Source organism: Ctenopharyngodon idella, chromosome 11 (assembly GCF_019924925.1).
Source record: "Ctenopharyngodon idella isolate HZGC_01 chromosome 11, HZGC01, whole genome shotgun sequence".
NCBI lineage: Eukaryota > Metazoa > Chordata > Actinopteri > Cypriniformes > Xenocyprididae > Ctenopharyngodon > Ctenopharyngodon idella.
The window spans coordinates 15,036,299-15,053,811 of NC_067230.1; the positions used below are offsets into that span (position 1 = coordinate 15,036,299).

The 17,513-nt window shown below is 38.0% G+C and overlaps 2 protein-coding genes across 3 annotated transcripts; both read left to right on the plus strand.

Moving 5' to 3' along the window:
- Nucleotides 1-626: 626 nt before the first annotated feature.
- nr2f6b (nuclear receptor subfamily 2, group F, member 6b) lies at nucleotides 627-10,168 on the plus strand. Of its 2 annotated transcripts, XM_051912705.1 has the most exons (6): nucleotides 627-906; nucleotides 1,849-2,010; nucleotides 2,089-2,439; nucleotides 4,998-5,092; nucleotides 5,302-5,877; nucleotides 8,403-10,168. In XM_051912705.1, the coding sequence occupies exons 3-6, from the start codon at nucleotides 2,171-2,173 to the stop codon at nucleotides 8,675-8,677; spliced, it is 1,215 nt and encodes a 404-aa protein (XP_051768665.1). In that variant the 5' UTR covers nucleotides 627-906; nucleotides 1,849-2,010; nucleotides 2,089-2,170; the 3' UTR covers nucleotides 8,678-10,168. The 2 variants fall into 2 exon arrangements, with proteins under 2 accessions (XP_051768665.1, XP_051768664.1); XM_051912704.1 differs by lacking the exon at nucleotides 1,849-2,010 and having other exon boundaries at nucleotides 629-906.
- A 1,087-nt stretch (nucleotides 10,169-11,255) lies between these two features.
- Nucleotides 11,256-16,630, plus strand: tax1bp3 (Tax1 (human T-cell leukemia virus type I) binding protein 3). Its single transcript, XM_051912737.1, has 4 exons — nucleotides 11,256-11,478; nucleotides 12,437-12,556; nucleotides 13,540-13,617; nucleotides 15,789-16,630. Exons 1-4 carry the CDS (start codon nucleotides 11,440-11,442, stop codon nucleotides 15,927-15,929), a joined length of 378 nt encoding a protein of 125 aa, XP_051768697.1. The 5' UTR covers nucleotides 11,256-11,439; the 3' UTR covers nucleotides 15,930-16,630.
- Nucleotides 16,631-17,513: the final 883 nt, after the last annotated feature.

The following is a 17,513-nucleotide window of genomic DNA, read 5'->3' on the forward strand; positions in this document are numbered from 1 at the left end:
AAGCGAGACCGACCTAAACCAAATAAGGCCAAATCAGCTTCGGTTGCTTTAAGACGGTTTTCTCAGTAGGGTAAAAGCCAAAACAATCAGATGAGAAGACAAAAAGATTTCCGTGAGCTTCCTCCACAGAGAGTGATCTAAAAAAGCTCTAAATCAGATTAACAAAGTAGCTCTAAGCTCTTCACTGCATAAATACACTACATTTACAGCAGCTCAGCACAAAGTGCTCTTCCAGAATACATCTAAATAAAGATTTCTTTTATAATATTATGATTGGTGAAATGTAATACAGGGCCTCCTTGTGTGTTTGTTGACACTGTCCAAGCTAAAGTTTGGTCAGGAACAAGCTCTGGCCGCATTCTGTCATGTGATTTGATTTTAATCACGCTAACACAACTTATCATTACCTTCTGATGTTGAGATCTTCACTTAGGAAGTCTTCACCATCCTAAGATGCATGCTAAGTGTACCTATGGTCATCCCTTGAGGGGTTAACCGTGTGTGTGGTAACACATTCCTGGTTGTTTGTGTAGAGTGGCTACAGCCCACTCACTGCTCTTTGACTCTATTACCCTTATAAGGCAGGCAGCACCATGGCAACCAGAGGGCTTGAATAGCAGTGTCAAATCCCTGAACACACAGACACACGCTCGCTCACCCGCCACTACTAAGAGAGAGAGGGAGAGAGAGAAAGAGACAGAGAACAGAGCGAGGTTTGTTGGCCAGTCACCACAGACGCTCGGGTCAGCTGTCTCTCCTGACTGTTGGATCTCATGATTTACTGATGAATGGAGAAAGACAGGGGATGGGAAGTGGCAGACGGCTAAAAGAGCTTCGGATCAGTTCCTGGAAATGCTGAGGCCTCGGAGACCATACGGCTGGACGAACCGGCACTGACGACACAAGGTACGGAAGGACTCTCTGCCCTATTTTGTACAGAGCATACTGAAACTTTCCTCTGCATGGCCAAAAGGTGCTTCCTTCTCTACTGTGAGAAAGAGCATTCAGGATTGTGTTGTTTAACAACGAGAAAGACCAAGGAACTTTCTTGAACTTTGATCCTTGAGGAGCAGGGTGGGGGCTGAGTTCTGTTTATCATTACCCAGGTTGCTGTCTGCATGTTTGGCATTGTGGTTTTGTGCTGTTTGGAAATCAACTCTTCACTGAAGGAGGCCGTTTCTTTTTGGATTACATGAAGTTGAGATAATTTTATTGCTCAGATGTTGCTCTTTCATAGCTCAGGGGACTGGAGTTCTCAGTTATCAACTTCGTCTTAAATGTTTCTCCTAGTTAGGAAAAGTAAAAGTAGACACAAATGAGACCATTTTTAATGTGCAATTAATCCATAAAGCTATAAAATTAAGAAGAATTTTATGAGAAATGCTGGAGTTCAAAGACTTTGGTATCTTCAGAAACTTATGAGATTAGAGAGATGTTCTTCTCAGCAGAAAAATCTGGGAAGCAGAAATCTGTATTTGCTCTCCTTTTAATCATATCACTGTCTAGGAGAAACAATCGGGATTCTAAGTGACCTAATTTGTGATTAAAATGATTAATCTGAAATACACTTGCAGGTTGAGTCAAACCTACCCAACTGACCTGTAATACCCTCAACGTTTCTAAACACGACGGCGTGTTTCTCGGTACTGAAGGAACTGGTTTAACTTGTTGGTTACTAGGGGGCATGTCGACTAGGTTTTCTCAGTGTAATGTCACAGTGACTGCTAGCTGAGAAGGAAGGCGTTTCATTTTATCCATGTCTCAGAGCTGTGCAGCATGTGGATGAGCTTGTCTTTTTCCCTGAAGTCTGGGTGCGTTTATGTGCAATTTATTGTTTCCTGTGAAAAGGGCGAGGTAAGCTGTCCAACTCTGAACTGCTCATTGAATCGAAAGGGATCTTGAGATCTTCAGAGGTTTTGTGGTTAGGGGACATGAAGAAAAGCAACAGGGATGAGCGCTCCCCTGACGGGATTGTGATATGACATTTGGCGGCAATAACATGTCAGCCTGGTAAGCCTCGGAGGTCTTCAGAGTGCTGTTAAACGTGTTTTTCCTCCAAGTCTGACTTGTTCGGCTTACTGTCTGCAGCTTAAAGGGATTCGCTCCGGGGCGGCTCTGAATTCTCGACGCGGGAAGGTTTCTCAAGCAGCTCCGGCTGGTGTACACAGAGATGGCCATGGTGAGCGGGGGATGGGCCAACCCCAACGGCAGCGCTAATGGACTGAGTGAGAAAGGTTACCTGCGGGGGGAGGAGGAGGGAAACTCGCCCCGGGCAGGGAACAGCGACGTGGAAGGTGGCGAGGAGGACAAGGCCTGCGTGGTGGACTGTGTGGTGTGTGGAGACAAATCCAGCGGGAAGCACTATGGTGTTTTCACCTGCGAAGGGTGCAAGAGTTTCTTTAAAAGGAGCATCAGACGGAACCTCAACTACACCTGCAGGTGAGAAACACAGATGCATTATCCATCACTCCGTCTTCCATTGTTTAGCAAACAAGTTTGTGTTTTCCAACTCCCCTTAAATGATTTGTGATTGGTCAGACACAACAGCCAATCACACGTTCAGTTTCCAGATGCAGCTCAGCAAAGGAATTTGGCTGAACTTTCTGTGAACTCTGTTAACCCCCATTTAAATTAGAGTGTATGTAAGTGTACATTTACATACTTGTGAATCAGAGCCTGTAATAGAAATAATCACGTTAATCAAGTAATAAGTACTAATGTTAAGATTTAGGCCATTTTCTGCAAGCTAAGAGGATTTTATTTCACATTGCATAAAGCCATTTCTTAGTTGTATTTCACCAGTGAGGTCACCTACACCTTGTCCGAACCAGGTGCAACGCAACAAAAGACTAGCAATACAAGGGCTGCATACGAAAATGCAAACTTCCCTACTATATAGCAGGCAAAAAAACAGTAAGTGACAAAAGAAGTATGTCAGAATTCACAAGAATCTTCTGGCGAGATTCTGAAGTATGCATACAATAAACACGGGAGAAGATTTGTAAATGGCAGTGAACTGTCGCTGGTAGGTCACATGACAATGACAACATACTACACATATTCATACTATATAGAACATACTTTTTATTAATAAGTAATTACTTATTTAAAATAAACACCTACTCAAGAAAGTATGTGATTTCGGACGCAGCCGAGGTTTCTCGTTGATGAGCGCTCATACTGACAACGACAAAGCAACTTAAATTTTTAGGTGAAAGGTGTAACAAATTGCGACAAAGTTGAGCAGAGTTTAAATGTACAACAGCATGACTAACAGTTAATTAACCACTAGTCCCTAAAATCTGAGTTTTTGTGACCGTGACAGGACATTTTGCTGGTTGCAATGTTTTTTGTTTTTTTTTTATATCTGCACCGCTGCCATGATTAGCTCTGCCCACTAATGATCTCATTGGTATAAAGTCCTGCTCCACATAACTGTAAAGTAAACATTAGGCATTTCTGATTGGATGTGATTGTGTCGTTTTGAACAAAACGCTACATCCAGCCATTACAGCTGAATGTTGCACAAATATACATGGCTGTCGAAACACAATTGTGCATGTTGTGTGTATAATTGGTCTCTTACAGCAGATCTAACATTAGCCCTGCTGCCATGGGAACTTTAGGAATGAATGAACAGTACTGTGTCCTTTGTGTTTGTGCCAAGGTTATGCGACTGATAATTTACCTGAGAATCACTTGAGAGCTCTTCACACATGACAGCTCACGAAGGACAGAGATTAATTCACAAAAACGAGCAATACATTCAGGTTTATATGTTGGATTATAACCTGCAACCAAAATATTTTTATTAATTAGTGTGTTATTTCCATTAGCTTCAGAATTTGTGTCATTTGAACAATAACAAACGGGGGCCTGAAAACGCAAACTTTTAAAATAGGGATTCAAAGTGCAAGTTTTTCAAAAGGATACCGTTATCGTCTCTGTGTAAACTACAAAAATGCAAAATTTGTGAAAACGGTGACGCCTGAAATAAGGTCTGTGGTTAACAAAACCTCTAAATATTTTCATGTTTTGATCTATGACATAAAACACACCAGTTATAACCCACTTATGATTTTTTAAACCTTTATTGTGTCTTAAAAACGGCGGTTGAAAACAAATTGCTAAAAGGGACTACTTCCTTTGGCGGGGGCTTTAGACGTCATCATGACAAACAGGACATTTGGACAGCATTTCTCATGAAAAAGTGGAGAAGTATTCATACACAGCGCAGATCATAATCAGCGAGCATGTTTTTAAATAAAGTTGTTTTCTAAATAAAGTTTGAGGAAGCTTGGTGGTGGTGACGTTGATCCGCGACCATGGTGCGCTGTAGTCCGTTTATAGCCTACTGTTAGCTTTTTATATCTGACGACTTTATTTAGGCTTCAAAATGTATAAATGTTGTGTTAACTTGTGAAGATTATCTTGATAGACAAAACGTGTAAGTGTCATAACCCTTTGTTCAACACAGAGCTTATTTTTTTGCGATTTTCCAAAAGTCTATGGGAAAAATGCATAGGCTTTCGATCGAGGGAACCCGTGCACCGCTAACTTCCGGGTTAGCCTACAAAAACACGTCATCCCTGAGGTACTCTATTGGCGTTTAGTGTTTCTTTACTGGCCTGGCATGCATAATACAGTGTTTTTAGTCGTTTTCGTGGATCCGTGTGAATGGGGATCGTTTTGACAACGTTGTCGTCTGTACGCGAAAAACAAACTTTTTTAGTACGTCGTTGTCGTGTAAATGTACCCCAAGCAGAGATTTCAATAATATTCAGGGAAAATATGATTTAATTTTATTTAATTAAGGATTTGATCTTGTTTTAGTCATGCAACATGACAAAACTAATCAAATCTGTAAATAGTGATGTTCATTACAGTTTCACTGTTTATTTGAATGCTCATTACCTTTTGAAAAGTGCTAAATCTTAATTACTGTTTGTTATCTCATGTACTATCTTGGCTCAAATGTATTTAAATTACCTTCACAGGTCGAACAGAGAGTGTCAGATTGATCAGCACCACCGTAATCAGTGTCAGTACTGCCGTTTGAAGAAATGCTTCCGGGTCGGTATGAGGAAAGAAGGTCAGCAAACCAGTAGTCGACTAATATGTATATATGTAATGTAAACATTCTGCATATTCTTGTTTATTTATACTAAATATCTGACAGTTGTCCTGAACAAACAATTTCCTACATAACTTTCATAACTACATAACTAAATTTCATGTTACTTGCCTCATTGGAATAGGGAGTTATTTGTTTATAATCATTATACTGATGTTTCCTTTCAGCGGTTCAGCGTGGTCGAATTCCTCCCTCCCACGCAGGCATCAGCCCGGCCTCCATGGTTGGAGCAGGTGGTGATGTTGGAGGAGGTCCGGGCATGGGTGCTGATTTCTTCAATGGTCAGCCAGTGTCTGAACTCATCTCTCAGCTGCTGAGAGCAGAGCCATACCCCAACAGCCGCTATGGAGCCCAATGTGGCCAGCATCTCCCAGGAGCCAACAGCTCAATCATGGGCATTGACAATATATGTGAGCTGGCAGCCCGACTGCTCTTCAGTACCATAGAGTGGGCCCGGAATATCCCATACTTTCCTGACCTGCCCGTGTCGGAGCAGGTGGCCCTTCTGAGGCTCAGCTGGAGTGAACTGTTCATCCTGAATGCAGCTCAATCGGCTCTGCCCCTGCACACGGCCCCCCTACTAGCAGCTGCTGGTTTTCACTCCTCCCCAATGCCCGCTGACCGCGTCGTTTCCTTCATGGACCAGGTGCGGGTCTTCCAGGACCAGGTGGACAAGCTGGCACGACTGCAGGTGGATTCTGCTGAATACAGCTGTCTGAAAGCCATCGCTCTGTTCTCACCAGGTGAGTGAGTTAAAAATGTATTCCAAAAGTACAATCTTGTAGAATTCTCACCAAATCAATATTTAATCAAGATATTCATAGTAATGTATAACTGTTACTACTATTCATACTTAAGGATACAAATTTGAATTACCCCGTTTAGACTTGTCCCACACCATTTATACACAGACATTGTCTGTAAGTTTTATACACAGACATTGAGAGTACTATGTAAGTTAACAAACCTACCATTTTTGCCTGCCGGACGTAACAAAATCCCATGAACACATTCAAGAGGCATATAGCCATGTCTATGACTATCACAGAAACTTGGGCTTTTGGGGTGAAATATTTTGACTTGAGTAACTACATAGCAAGCCCCTGAACACCCTAGAAACTGCATAGCTACTTGCTTAAAATCACTACGAACATTTTTAACCACACAGCAAAATAGTAAAACTGCTCAGAACATCTTAGTAAATGCTTAGCAATATGCTGAAACCACTCAGAACACCTCAACAGCATAGTGCATTAACCAGTCAGAACATGTTGGTACAGTAAATGCGTAGCAATAGGCTAAAATCAGTCAGAACACATTAGTAAAGGCATAGCAAAATGCTAAACCTCTCAGAACACGTTAACGCATACAAACATGCTAAAATCACTCAGAACATGTTAATAAAGTCATAGCAACATGCTAAACCCCATCAGAACATGTTAGTAAAGTCACAGGAACATGCTAAACCCCATCAGAACATGTTAGTAAAGTCACAGGAACATGCTAAACCCCATCAGAACATGTTAGTAAAGTCATAGCAACATGCTAAAACTTCTCAGAACACATTAACGCATAACAACATGCTAAAATCAATCATGTTAGTAAGGGCAACATGCTAAACTCCCTCAGAACATGTTAGTAAAGTCATAGCAACATGCTAAACCCCCCCCCAGAACATGTTAGTAAAGGCAACATGCTAAACCCCATCAGAACATGTTAGTGAAGGCATAGCAACATGCTAAAACTTCTCAGAACAAATTAACGCATAACAACATGCTAAAATCAACCATGTTAGTAAGGGCAACATGCTAAACCCCATCAGAACATGTTAGTAAAGTCATAGCAACATGCTAAACCCCCCCCAGAACATGTTAGTAAAGGCAACATGCTAAACCCCATCAGAACATGTTAGTAAAGGCATAGCAACATGCTAAAACTTCTCAGAACACATTAACGCATAACAACATGCTAAAATCAACCGTGTTAGTAAGGGCAACACGCTAAACCCCATCAGAACATGTTAGTAAAGTCATCGCAACATGCTAAACCCCATCAGAACATGTTAGTAAAGGCATAGCAACATGCTAAAACTTCTCAGAACACATTAAAGCATAACAACATGCTAAAATCAACTGTGTTAGTAAGGGCAACATGCTAAACCCCATCAGAACATGTTAGTAAAGTCATCGCAACATGCTAAAACTTCTCAGAACACATTAAAGCATAACAACATGCTAAAATCAACCGTGTTAGTAAGGGCAACACGCTAAACCCCATCAGAACATGTTAGTAAAGTCATCGCAACATGCTAAACCCCATCAGAACATGTTAGTAAAGGCATAGCAACATGCTAAAACTTCTCAGAACACATTAAAGCATAACAACATGCTAAAATCAACCGTGTTAGTAAGGGCAACATGCTAAACCCCCTCAGAACATGTTAGTAAAGGCATAGCAACATGCTAAAACTTCTCAGAACACATTAACGCATAACAACATGCTAAAATCAACCGTGTTAGTAAGGGCAACATGCTAAACTCTCTCAGAACATGTTAGTAAAGTCATCGCAACATGCTAAAACTTCTTAGAACACATTAACGCATAACAACATGCTAAAATCAACCGTGTTAGTAAGGGCAACATCCTAAACCCCATCAGAACATGTTAGTAAAGTCATTGCAACATGCTAAACCCCATCAGAACATGTTAGTAAAGGCATAGCAACATGCTAAAACTTCTCAGAACACATTAACGCATAACAACATGCTAAAATCAACCGTGTTAGTAAGGGCAACATGCTAAACTCCCTCAGAACATGTTAGTAAAGTCATAGCAACATGCTAAACCCCATCAGAACATGTTAGTAAAGGCATGGCAACGTGATAAAACTTCTCAGAACACATTAATGCATAGCAACATACTTAAAACACTCAGAACAGTAGTAACATGCTAAAACATGGAAGAACACGTTAGTAAGTGCATATCTTTGTGCAAAAACCATTCAGAGCACCTTAGTGGCAGCAAGTTTTGCACCAGTAAATGCCACTTTTCACAAACTGTAAAATTCTAGTTAGTTTGTAAAAAGGCAAGTCTACTGACAAATTTTTGTTTTCTAGGAAGTTGTTTGCAGATAAAAAGTAAAGAGGCCCAGTCAGGCCAAGTGTTTCTCTGAAGCACATCTTTGTAAAAGAGAAAATAACATTTCCAAATGTCCATTGTGCTTGCTGTTATTTCACTTCCAGTGTTGTAAACTCTCTGTTTCCTGCAGACGCATGTGGGCTGTCAGATCCGGCGCACATCGAGAGCCTGCAGGAGAAAGCACAGGTGGCCCTGACCGAGTACGAGCGCATGCAGTATCCGGGTCAGCCCCAGCGCTTCGGCCGACTCCTTTTGCGACTGCCTGCCCTGAGAGCCGTTCCCGCCAACCTCATCTCTCAACTTTTCTTTATGCGGCTGGTAGGCAAGACGCCAATCGAGACGCTTATCCGGGACATGCAGCTCTCTGGAAGCTCCATCAGCTGGCCATACGCACCTGGACAGTAGATAAACAATCAGAGAACTTGTTCCCATGTCCCATCTCAGGCTGCTCCCGTGATTCCACAGTAACTGTGTGGATAGATTTAGTGTTGCTGGTTTTGTTGATTGTGTATATACTGTATGACTAAAAGAGGATGACATGTTATGTTGCTATGCAGTTAAATTGAGCCATCCAGTACCAGGATACCTCATGTTTCACATCATGAGCACCAACAAATTCTGTCAAAAACATTTGACAAGATGAATGATAAACCAAGGACTGATTATGAGTAAGTCAGCTGATATGTGACACAGATCCAAAGCTTTAAAGAAGAGTTTGTAATACGTTCTTTTTGAGAGCATAGTGAACTAGTGTAGATGTATGATTTGTAACAGGCTGCATAAAAATGTTGGAATATATACTTGAAAAATCAATGGTGAACAGTCAATGGCTATTTTTAGAATGGAATACTAGCATACTGCAAACTAGGGATGTGCCCGAAGCTGAATATACTCAGAAAGGAAATTACATTCTACGGAGCCCCTAACATGGTGATGGGAAAAATGAGATAGGAGGAAAAAATGTATTTCAATGCTTTTGCATTCCATTGCAATTATAGCTGGGTAAATTATATTGTATACTGTATATGCTATCAATATGCAGGGTATCGAAATCGCTTTTGAATGTGTGTTCGCGTTTTACTTTCACTTTCGAATTTGCCTTCACGTGTACTCTATGTATAGGGAGCGGCGGTACTGACCACACATTTTACAAGATAAGATGTTTGTCAGGATCTGTTGCACACCAAATCCTCTGACAACGTCCTGTCAGTCATCTCTCCTTACTATCTTCACGTGATAAGTAAAATCATGATGTACCTACTGTAATGTAACCAACTACTGCAGCAAGCCTACCCCCTTTAGGGGCTCCGTAGAATGCGTTACTCATTTTTCCGTGCCTTTCTGAATTCAGATTTAGGCCTTGGGCACATCTCTACTGCAAACTGCACACTACTGCTTTATACTGAATGCTATGTGAAACAGTATGAAATATGCAACCTTACATGTTCAGAACAGTACTATGCTACATTTTTGTCACATGACCTCATCATATTGCATGTTTATCATCTAAATATGATACACTGCTTTGTGGGATACAATATTCTGTGCAGTGTGTTCTGGTTGTGCACTGCATATGTTGTCAAATGGCCATCCAGGTATTACACACTATGCACAGTATACATACTAGGCCTACTAAGAAATATTAAGAGTAGTATGGTAGTACGCTACTTCAAACATAGACCATGTCGTGTCCTTTTTTAAACAGATTTAGTGAGTTTTTCATTGGGGTGGAAAAATGGTACAAAGTTTTACATCGCTGACTGTGGGAAGTATCAAGTATTTTTGCATACTAAAAAAAATGAATGATAAATAAACAAGCTCTTATGTAAGAAGACCGTTGCATTTTCAGAAGTGTATTGAAAAACGTCAAATAAACAAACTGCTAAAAATAGAGAAGGATATTTGGTCCAACTTTTCATCTGGATTTTATGAATACTGTATTTCTGTGATTAGTGAAACTGCAGACATCTACGCATTTGCTGGTCAAATACTTACAGGTTTCATAAAAGCATACCCTTTTGTAGAAGTACACTTTTAAATACTTTTAAAGTAAGTACTTATTATGGAAATAATATACTTTAAAAATATAATTAAGCGCAAACTGAATGTAATGTTTTCAGACAACTGCATGTTACTTGCAATTCTCAAATCAAGTATGTGCTTTAGTATGTTAGTCAACACATCAAAATAAGTGTAGTTACTTATTTAAAGTATGAACATAATTATTTAACATTTACTTTAAAGTAAAACTTTATTACAAAGTGCACATTTTTAAAATGTTTTCAAGTGTGTTAAACATTTATGAAAGTGTGCGATCTTTAAGTACTCTTAAGTCGACTTTTATTTCATTGCAAGTATAGTACATTTTATAAAACTATACTTCTAAGATTTGAAGTACAGATTCAGTACACTTAAGCACATTTCTTTTTCACAAGGAAAATTTTTCAAAGTAGTTTAGAATAAATTTATGTGTGAGGAAAAACAAAGTTCCGTTATAAAAATTCTCAAGTCATATGACGCTGTCTTTTGAAGGTTTTCCAAATATTAATAATTAAAAATTAAACTTCTTTTTTATTTAATGATAATAAGTTGAGACTTTTTCTTCATTATGGTCACAAGATAGTTACACCACCTTGTTATTTTTTACTTTTTATCCATAAAAAATAACTACATTAATTTTAATTCAGAAATTTAAAGGATTATCATATCACTTTATGATCATCATACTACCCACCTGCTTATTTCTAATGCTGAAGAGAAAATCCTTGGCTATTTTTGGGTTTGTTGATAATGTGGCTGACTTTCACATGTGAATACTGATAAAGCAGCGTCATCTGCAGGTGATTCAGTGCTGGTTCTTATTTACATCATGAGAGCGAAATCAATTATTTAGTTGTGTATAAATGCCCATGAATTAATCCCATAAACATTTACACATGCTCAACTCACAAAAGTGATCAAGTAAAGGAATTAATTACACGAATATACGAGAGAAGTGTAATGTAGACTTGAGGGTAGGGTGTGTGTAGTGCAGCCCAGCCCCAACATGACACACACAGCCAAAGGGGAGGAATCGAACACAATCACTCACATTGTTATCAGTGAAAATCACTGAAATAAACACCTAGGAGACCCAACCGGTAATAAGTTTTTTCAACGAGCAGAAAATGTCGTTCATACCCGGCCAGCCTGTCACAGCTGTTGTGGTGAGTTTGTGTTCGAGAAAGTTTTAGCATGTGAAGCTTCACTAGCATTAGTTCACTCAGCTTTGTGTGCTCTGCTTTGGTGTTTTTAATTCTGACAATGATTCATTGACTGAGAAGCGGTTAATTTAAACTTTATTTTTATTCCTTACACTAATCTATGACATGACAGGACAGTTTAGTAAAGTTTATTTGAGTTTAAGCTAACCGTTGATATAATGGAAACGGTTAGCATGCTAGGCTAACGTTAGCCAGGGGCGAACAAAGTGAACAATGGTTATTTATTTATTTCTCTATTTTGATATATAAAAAAATATTATGGGACAGAATATAACAAAACCAAACTTTTTACGAGTAAAACAGTCCTTATAAAAATTAACCATGGTTTTATTGTAAAAAGTGTGGTGACCATGATTTTTTTTTTTTTTTTTTGGCACATTGATTACCATTTGTATAACCACAGTTTCACTACAAATACCATGGTTAAACTACGGTTAGTGTAGCAAAACCATGGTTTAACTACAATAATCATGTTTTTTTTTTTTTGGTTTTATATGTAGTAATACCATGGTAATTTTCGTAAGGGAGAGCAAAACCAGAGAGTGTATTATATGTGCGGCTCACTGAGTTACTGTTTAAGTAACTGTACAAAGATCCAATCAATACCAAACGGTGCATTTTTAATTAGGGTTTAATTGCTCATTGTTTTATTTAAACTGTGCTGATGTCACTCAGGTGTGGCCCGTGAGTTTTCCTCAGGTAGTGCTGCCATATATGGTCATGAACAGCTGTGCTGTAGGATGTGTCTCAAATCCTAGTGAGCCGCCTACCTAGACAGCATTTTTGGGCATCATTCCCAAAAAGACTGCCTATGTTGATAGCTAACTACATTTTGAAACATAAACTCAGTGTGCCTGCTTCATAAAGACAGCTGTCTTGTGTTTTTCTCTCTCTATTTCAGCAACGAATTGAGATTCAAAAACTACGGGATGGCGATAATTTAATATTAGGATTCAGCATTGGAGGGGGAATCGACCAAGATGCAAGCCAGAATCCATTTTCTGAAGACAAGTCAGACAAGGTGAAAAATCATGTTTAATTATAATTAATTATATCAAAGTGAGGCATTTTTCCTTTCTGCTGCTGAGGTCAGTGTCTTTAAAGTGACCAGATGTCTGAAATGTTAACTGGGGGCGTAATCTAGTTCAGTGATCAAAATATAACTGAAATGACACTTATTATCTATGAATCAAAAAACGGAGACAGTACATTTTTGTATGTTTTAGTTTTTGGTTCCTATCTTTTTTATTATTATTATTATTATTTATGCTAATTTTTTTATTACTTCTATCCACTAAGTTTAGTTGATTTTCTCTCCTTTCTTTTTTTTATTCATATGTGTAAAAGTGCATAGCGTTATCGACTTCGTTAAGTGCGAATTTGTGGAAATGGTGACGTCATTCACGTGCGTATTACGTGTTCAATTTATAGGCACATAATGTTTCTTTACAAAGTGACATCGGCAACTACTGGCCTGGCATAAAACAGTATAATAACAGTGTTTTTAGTCGTTTTCGCGGATCTGTGTGAGCGGTTATATGTACGCGAAAACTTTTAGAAATTTTTGGGGGGTTCGAAATTTTGATTAAAGATTATGAGTGCATATGATTTTCAAAAAAATTATGTGCACGGATAAATAATTTATAATAAGCACTGCAACTTTCCATAAAAGAATTGTGAACTTTGGTTTCATGGTGACTTTAATTTAACATGAATTGTTAGGCTAATATGTGACTACCTTGAAACCAATAACAGTGTATCTTTTAGATAATTTATAATAGTGCTCTTGTTCAGGTTACCAAGTAATCAGTGTAGCTTGCAGCCCCCTCTGTTGGTGGAAATAATTACTACACCATTGCTCTGGTAACCAGCAGGCTATGTTGGTCAGGGTTTTTGTAGTGTATTTGTGGGTGTTTTGAACAAGCTGTAAAACAGAGACATTTCCGGGGACTTTCTGGTCACCCTAATTCAGAGGTGACCCTTGTTACTTCATTTATTTCACAGGGAATCTATGTCACACGTGTGTCTAAAGGTGGACCTGCAGAAGTGGCTGGTCTCAGGATAGGAGACAAAATTATGCAGGTGAGAGATCCAAACCTGTCATCTATGTTGTAAGAAGTTATTAGTGGTGATTTCTCTTTTATTCTCCAGAACAAAACCTGATTTTACTAAATGAATCTCCACAAGAGGGAGCTGTGACATCATAATTTTTGTCTATTTTGTTGTCTGTTATTTTATGATTCAAATTGTGTCATTACTTGCTTACTATTTTACTTTTACATGTTGTTTGAAATCGTATTTCTTTTTTCTCTCTCTCTATTTATTTTTTATTTTTTTGAAAGTCACTGAGTATTGAGGCTGTCAGGCATCACAATAAATGAAAAAGAAACATAAAAGTAGTATATGCCTCATGGAGTATATCAAGTTTTCTATGACGCATACTAAAATTAAAACTCATAACATCTGCTCTTGGCACTGTAGTTAAAAGTTAACAAGAGAAATAATGTCTTATTTTGTAAAATTTTCCTTTGTTCTAAATTGTTCTAAAACACTTTTATAGTGCTTTTTGTCATTTATTTGTCAAATACTTGCCCTTTTTACAATGTCTTTTGTATGTTAATTATTGTAAAGAGAACCTGTTAATATTTTTTACATTTTTATCTTTTCTTAATAGCACAAAGTCCACTACAAAGGGAGTTATTCTCTATATCATTAAGCACTAATTCTAAACTCTCTAAAATTGCCTCGTTTGCAGTCTTGAGTTTCTTCTGGGAACGTAAACGTCACAATATTCCTCGTTAAATAATTCCTGCCCAAGGCAGGGCCTGGCTTAGTTACATTAGTTGTGTTTTGAAACTCATGTTATGGTAAGGGCTGTGTATCACAACACAGTAGTTCAGCCGACCTGTTAGAGCACAATGCACTTTTCGGAGGGAGGGAACTAAACAGAGCATTATTGACAGACTGGGAAGAGAGGTGCTGCAAATATGTGAATATTTATTTATTTATTTATTTATTTATTTTTGAACATTCAAGTATTAAAACATATCCGCCCCTGGTTTTCCGGACAGGGTTTAAATGAAGTCAGGATAGGCCTTAATCCAGAATAGTTAATCGTGGCTTAAAAAATGGCTTTCTGAAATACAGATTAAGTACAGATTACTAAAACCTGGACTATGGAGTCCTGAATTAAAATAAACTAGATTAATTTAAAACCAACTGTGCAAATCTGAATTAGCATGAGAGAGGTTGCCTGTAAAACATGGAATGAACCAAGAAAAGCTTAAAATTGCATGGAACTCAGAAGCAAATACAAGGAAAACAATGGCAGCAGAAAAAGACTCCAATATAAAAACTTTACTAAACAAGAGACATTTATTTTGTCCTTTACATAGCAACAAACTAAACATAACTATTTACACATGTGATAATCAGTGTTGGCAGTCTAGGAATGATACTGGTTTGATCCAAAGCACTATCATAATGGTTGCTTTATTATATAAAAAAGGCAAATCTTGTTAGCAGGTCCTCAACCCAAGCACAAGCTCAACACTTCACCACAACAATAATCTCCAAAAAACACTAACATAACAAAAACTTTTACATAATAGAACATTAAACAGTAAGACGTCTCTCCATATTCTCATCTTTCTAAAAAATGCATAAAATAACACTTTTTCAACATTTACTCTCCCACTTCAGCCCGGATCAAAGCATGATGGAAGTGAAAGTCCTGTTTGATTGGGTTATTTGACTGAAACATGTTATTTCAAAATGAAAACATCAAGTGAGTTCTAGTAACCATTTCAAGTCAATTCAACATGAAGCAACCACATTTGAACCAGAAACAATGGTGTTAAATCAAAATAAATTGTTTAAATAAAGTGAACAGCACCAAAAAAAAAAATAACCTCTGTTCGGGAAACCGCCCCATAGACCCCAAAAACAAAATCAAGACTTTGTAAAAGGGTCCTTAGTCGGATTATTAGTTTTCGCTCATTTTATGTAGTCACCCTCATGCTATTCAAAACTGATTAGCAAATGAAACACTAGTTTGAATCTGTCTCACAACTTTTCAAGACACAGTTCTCCCTTTTTTTCCAATGTAATTTTCTCTTTCTCTCTAATAAAAATGGCAAAAGACCAACAATTCAATAAAAATGCTGAGCTTCTTATGTCCTCCTGTGTATATAGTTGTTTATGTGGCATAAAATGTCGTATTAGTTTTTGTGTGCTCTCAATGTTAATTTCAGGTGAATGGCTGGGACATGACCATGGTGACACACGATCAGGCACGAAAAAGACTCACTAAGAAGAAAGAAGATGTGGTCAGGCTTCTCATCACTAGAAAATCCCTGGAGGAAGTAGTCAGACAGTCCATGACGCAACACTAATGCAGATCTCAAACACACTCGTTGAGCTAATTGAATGTCTAATAAAAAACAAACAGCTTCCCTCAGCCAAAGAGTGATGCCAAAAAACAATGTACACTCAGTATGGACTTGATTAGTCACCTCTGTTATAGATCATTTTGATGTATTGAACTCTAACTGAACCACAGTGTGTGTGAATTATCACTCTCGGAGTACAAGATTGTGGTTTGCATTCCATAATTTGCTATACTAATTTTCTTTTAGCTACACTTTATGCCAAATACTACACTATCTGTACTACATACACTCCTGATTGTATCATGGCGCCTGTAAACTCCATATCATTTCCTTCATAGATCCCAAGGGCTACAGTGAATTGTCACCTAATTTCTCTTTACACCTACATATACATTTTTGTAAGCCTGTTAATGAATCAGCGAGAATACAACTGTACTTTAATGACCACTAATTTCTCTTTTTAAATTTTTGTAGCTCTTCATCTTATGCCTCTTTTTGTCTTTAATTAAAACAATATTACCGTGGTGTCTTTTGATCATGGAAAAGATGAGCAGTTTCATCTGGATTTGGCACAATAGGACACTACAGTTCTTTTTTTCTCTACACTTTTGATTTGAAAGTGTTTTTGATACAGATTTTTTTTTTGGCGTTTTGATTGTATGAAGATATATTTTCACTTAAGCGAATAAAGGAATCTTCTAGCACATGATTTGTATGTTTTAATTGTAATTGAACTAAATGGAGTGTTCTGTGTTTCAGTCTCTGATGTCTAATGAGTCTCTGATGGGGTCTTTGGTCAGGGCTGTAAATGTCTGTGTCTTCACATTAAGCTTGAAGATGGTGACATTTCAAAGCAACAAATCTATTTCCTGACCTTTTGCTGTTTGTCCAGGCAGTTTTGTACTTTAGGCTACTTTCATCTCTTTAATGTTAGCAGGCAAAGGTGAGCATACAACCAGGTAGCTCATGATGCGATTCAGAAAGTGTTATAAAAGTGGGGCTGCCAATAATTATAGGGAAGTGCTAGCTGTGTAGTAACACATCCATGTTCTAGAGCATATATGACATGAACAGAATTACTTACATTTTTCTACAATGCTCGGTTACACTTTATTTTAAGGTGTCATTGTTACAGTGTAGTTATATATTTAAGTACTGAGTAATATTAATTAACAACACATACTTACTATAAGGTTAGGGCAGGATTAGGATTTGGTTGAGGGTTAGGCGCATGTAATTATGCATAATTTGCTGTTATTACTATGTAAGTATATGTAACAAGGACACAAATAAAGTGTTACCCAATACTCATACTCATAAACAATCAGTTCATGTGAGTACAGTGGTTCAATATTAATATTATAAAGCGACGAGAATATTTTTGGTTATGATTTTTCGTTACGAATCTTTTGTGTCGAATCATGATTCGGATCGCGTGTCAAACCGCTGAAATAACGTGACTTTGGCGCTCCGAATCATGATTTGACACGCTGATTCATAACGCTCCGAAGCTTCATGAAACAGTGTTTTGAAATCGGCCATCACTATATAAGTCGTTATTTTGTTTTTTTGCTGCACCAAAAATAT

Bases quoted from the DNA above. Each gene is read 5' to 3' on its own strand.
- tax1bp3 (XM_051912737.1), top strand. From the start codon at position 11,440: ATGTCGTTCATACCCGGCCAGCCTGTCACAGCTGTTGTG. The intron at 11,479-12,436 runs GTGAGTTTGTGT...TCTCTATTTCAG, and splicing joins AGCCTGTCACAGCTGTTGTG to CAACGAATTGAGATTCAAAA. The intron at 13,618-15,788 runs GTGAGAGATCCA...TGTTAATTTCAG, and splicing joins TAGGAGACAAAATTATGCAG to GTGAATGGCTGGGACATGAC.
- nr2f6b (XM_051912705.1), top strand. From the start codon at position 2,171: ATGGCCATGGTGAGCGGGGGATGGGCCAACCCCAACGGCAGCGCTAAT. The intron at 5,093-5,301 runs GTCAGCAAACCA...GTTTCCTTTCAG, and splicing joins GGTCGGTATGAGGAAAGAAG to CGGTTCAGCGTGGTCGAATT. The intron at 5,878-8,402 runs GTGAGTGAGTTA...TGTTTCCTGCAG, and splicing joins CATCGCTCTGTTCTCACCAG to ACGCATGTGGGCTGTCAGAT.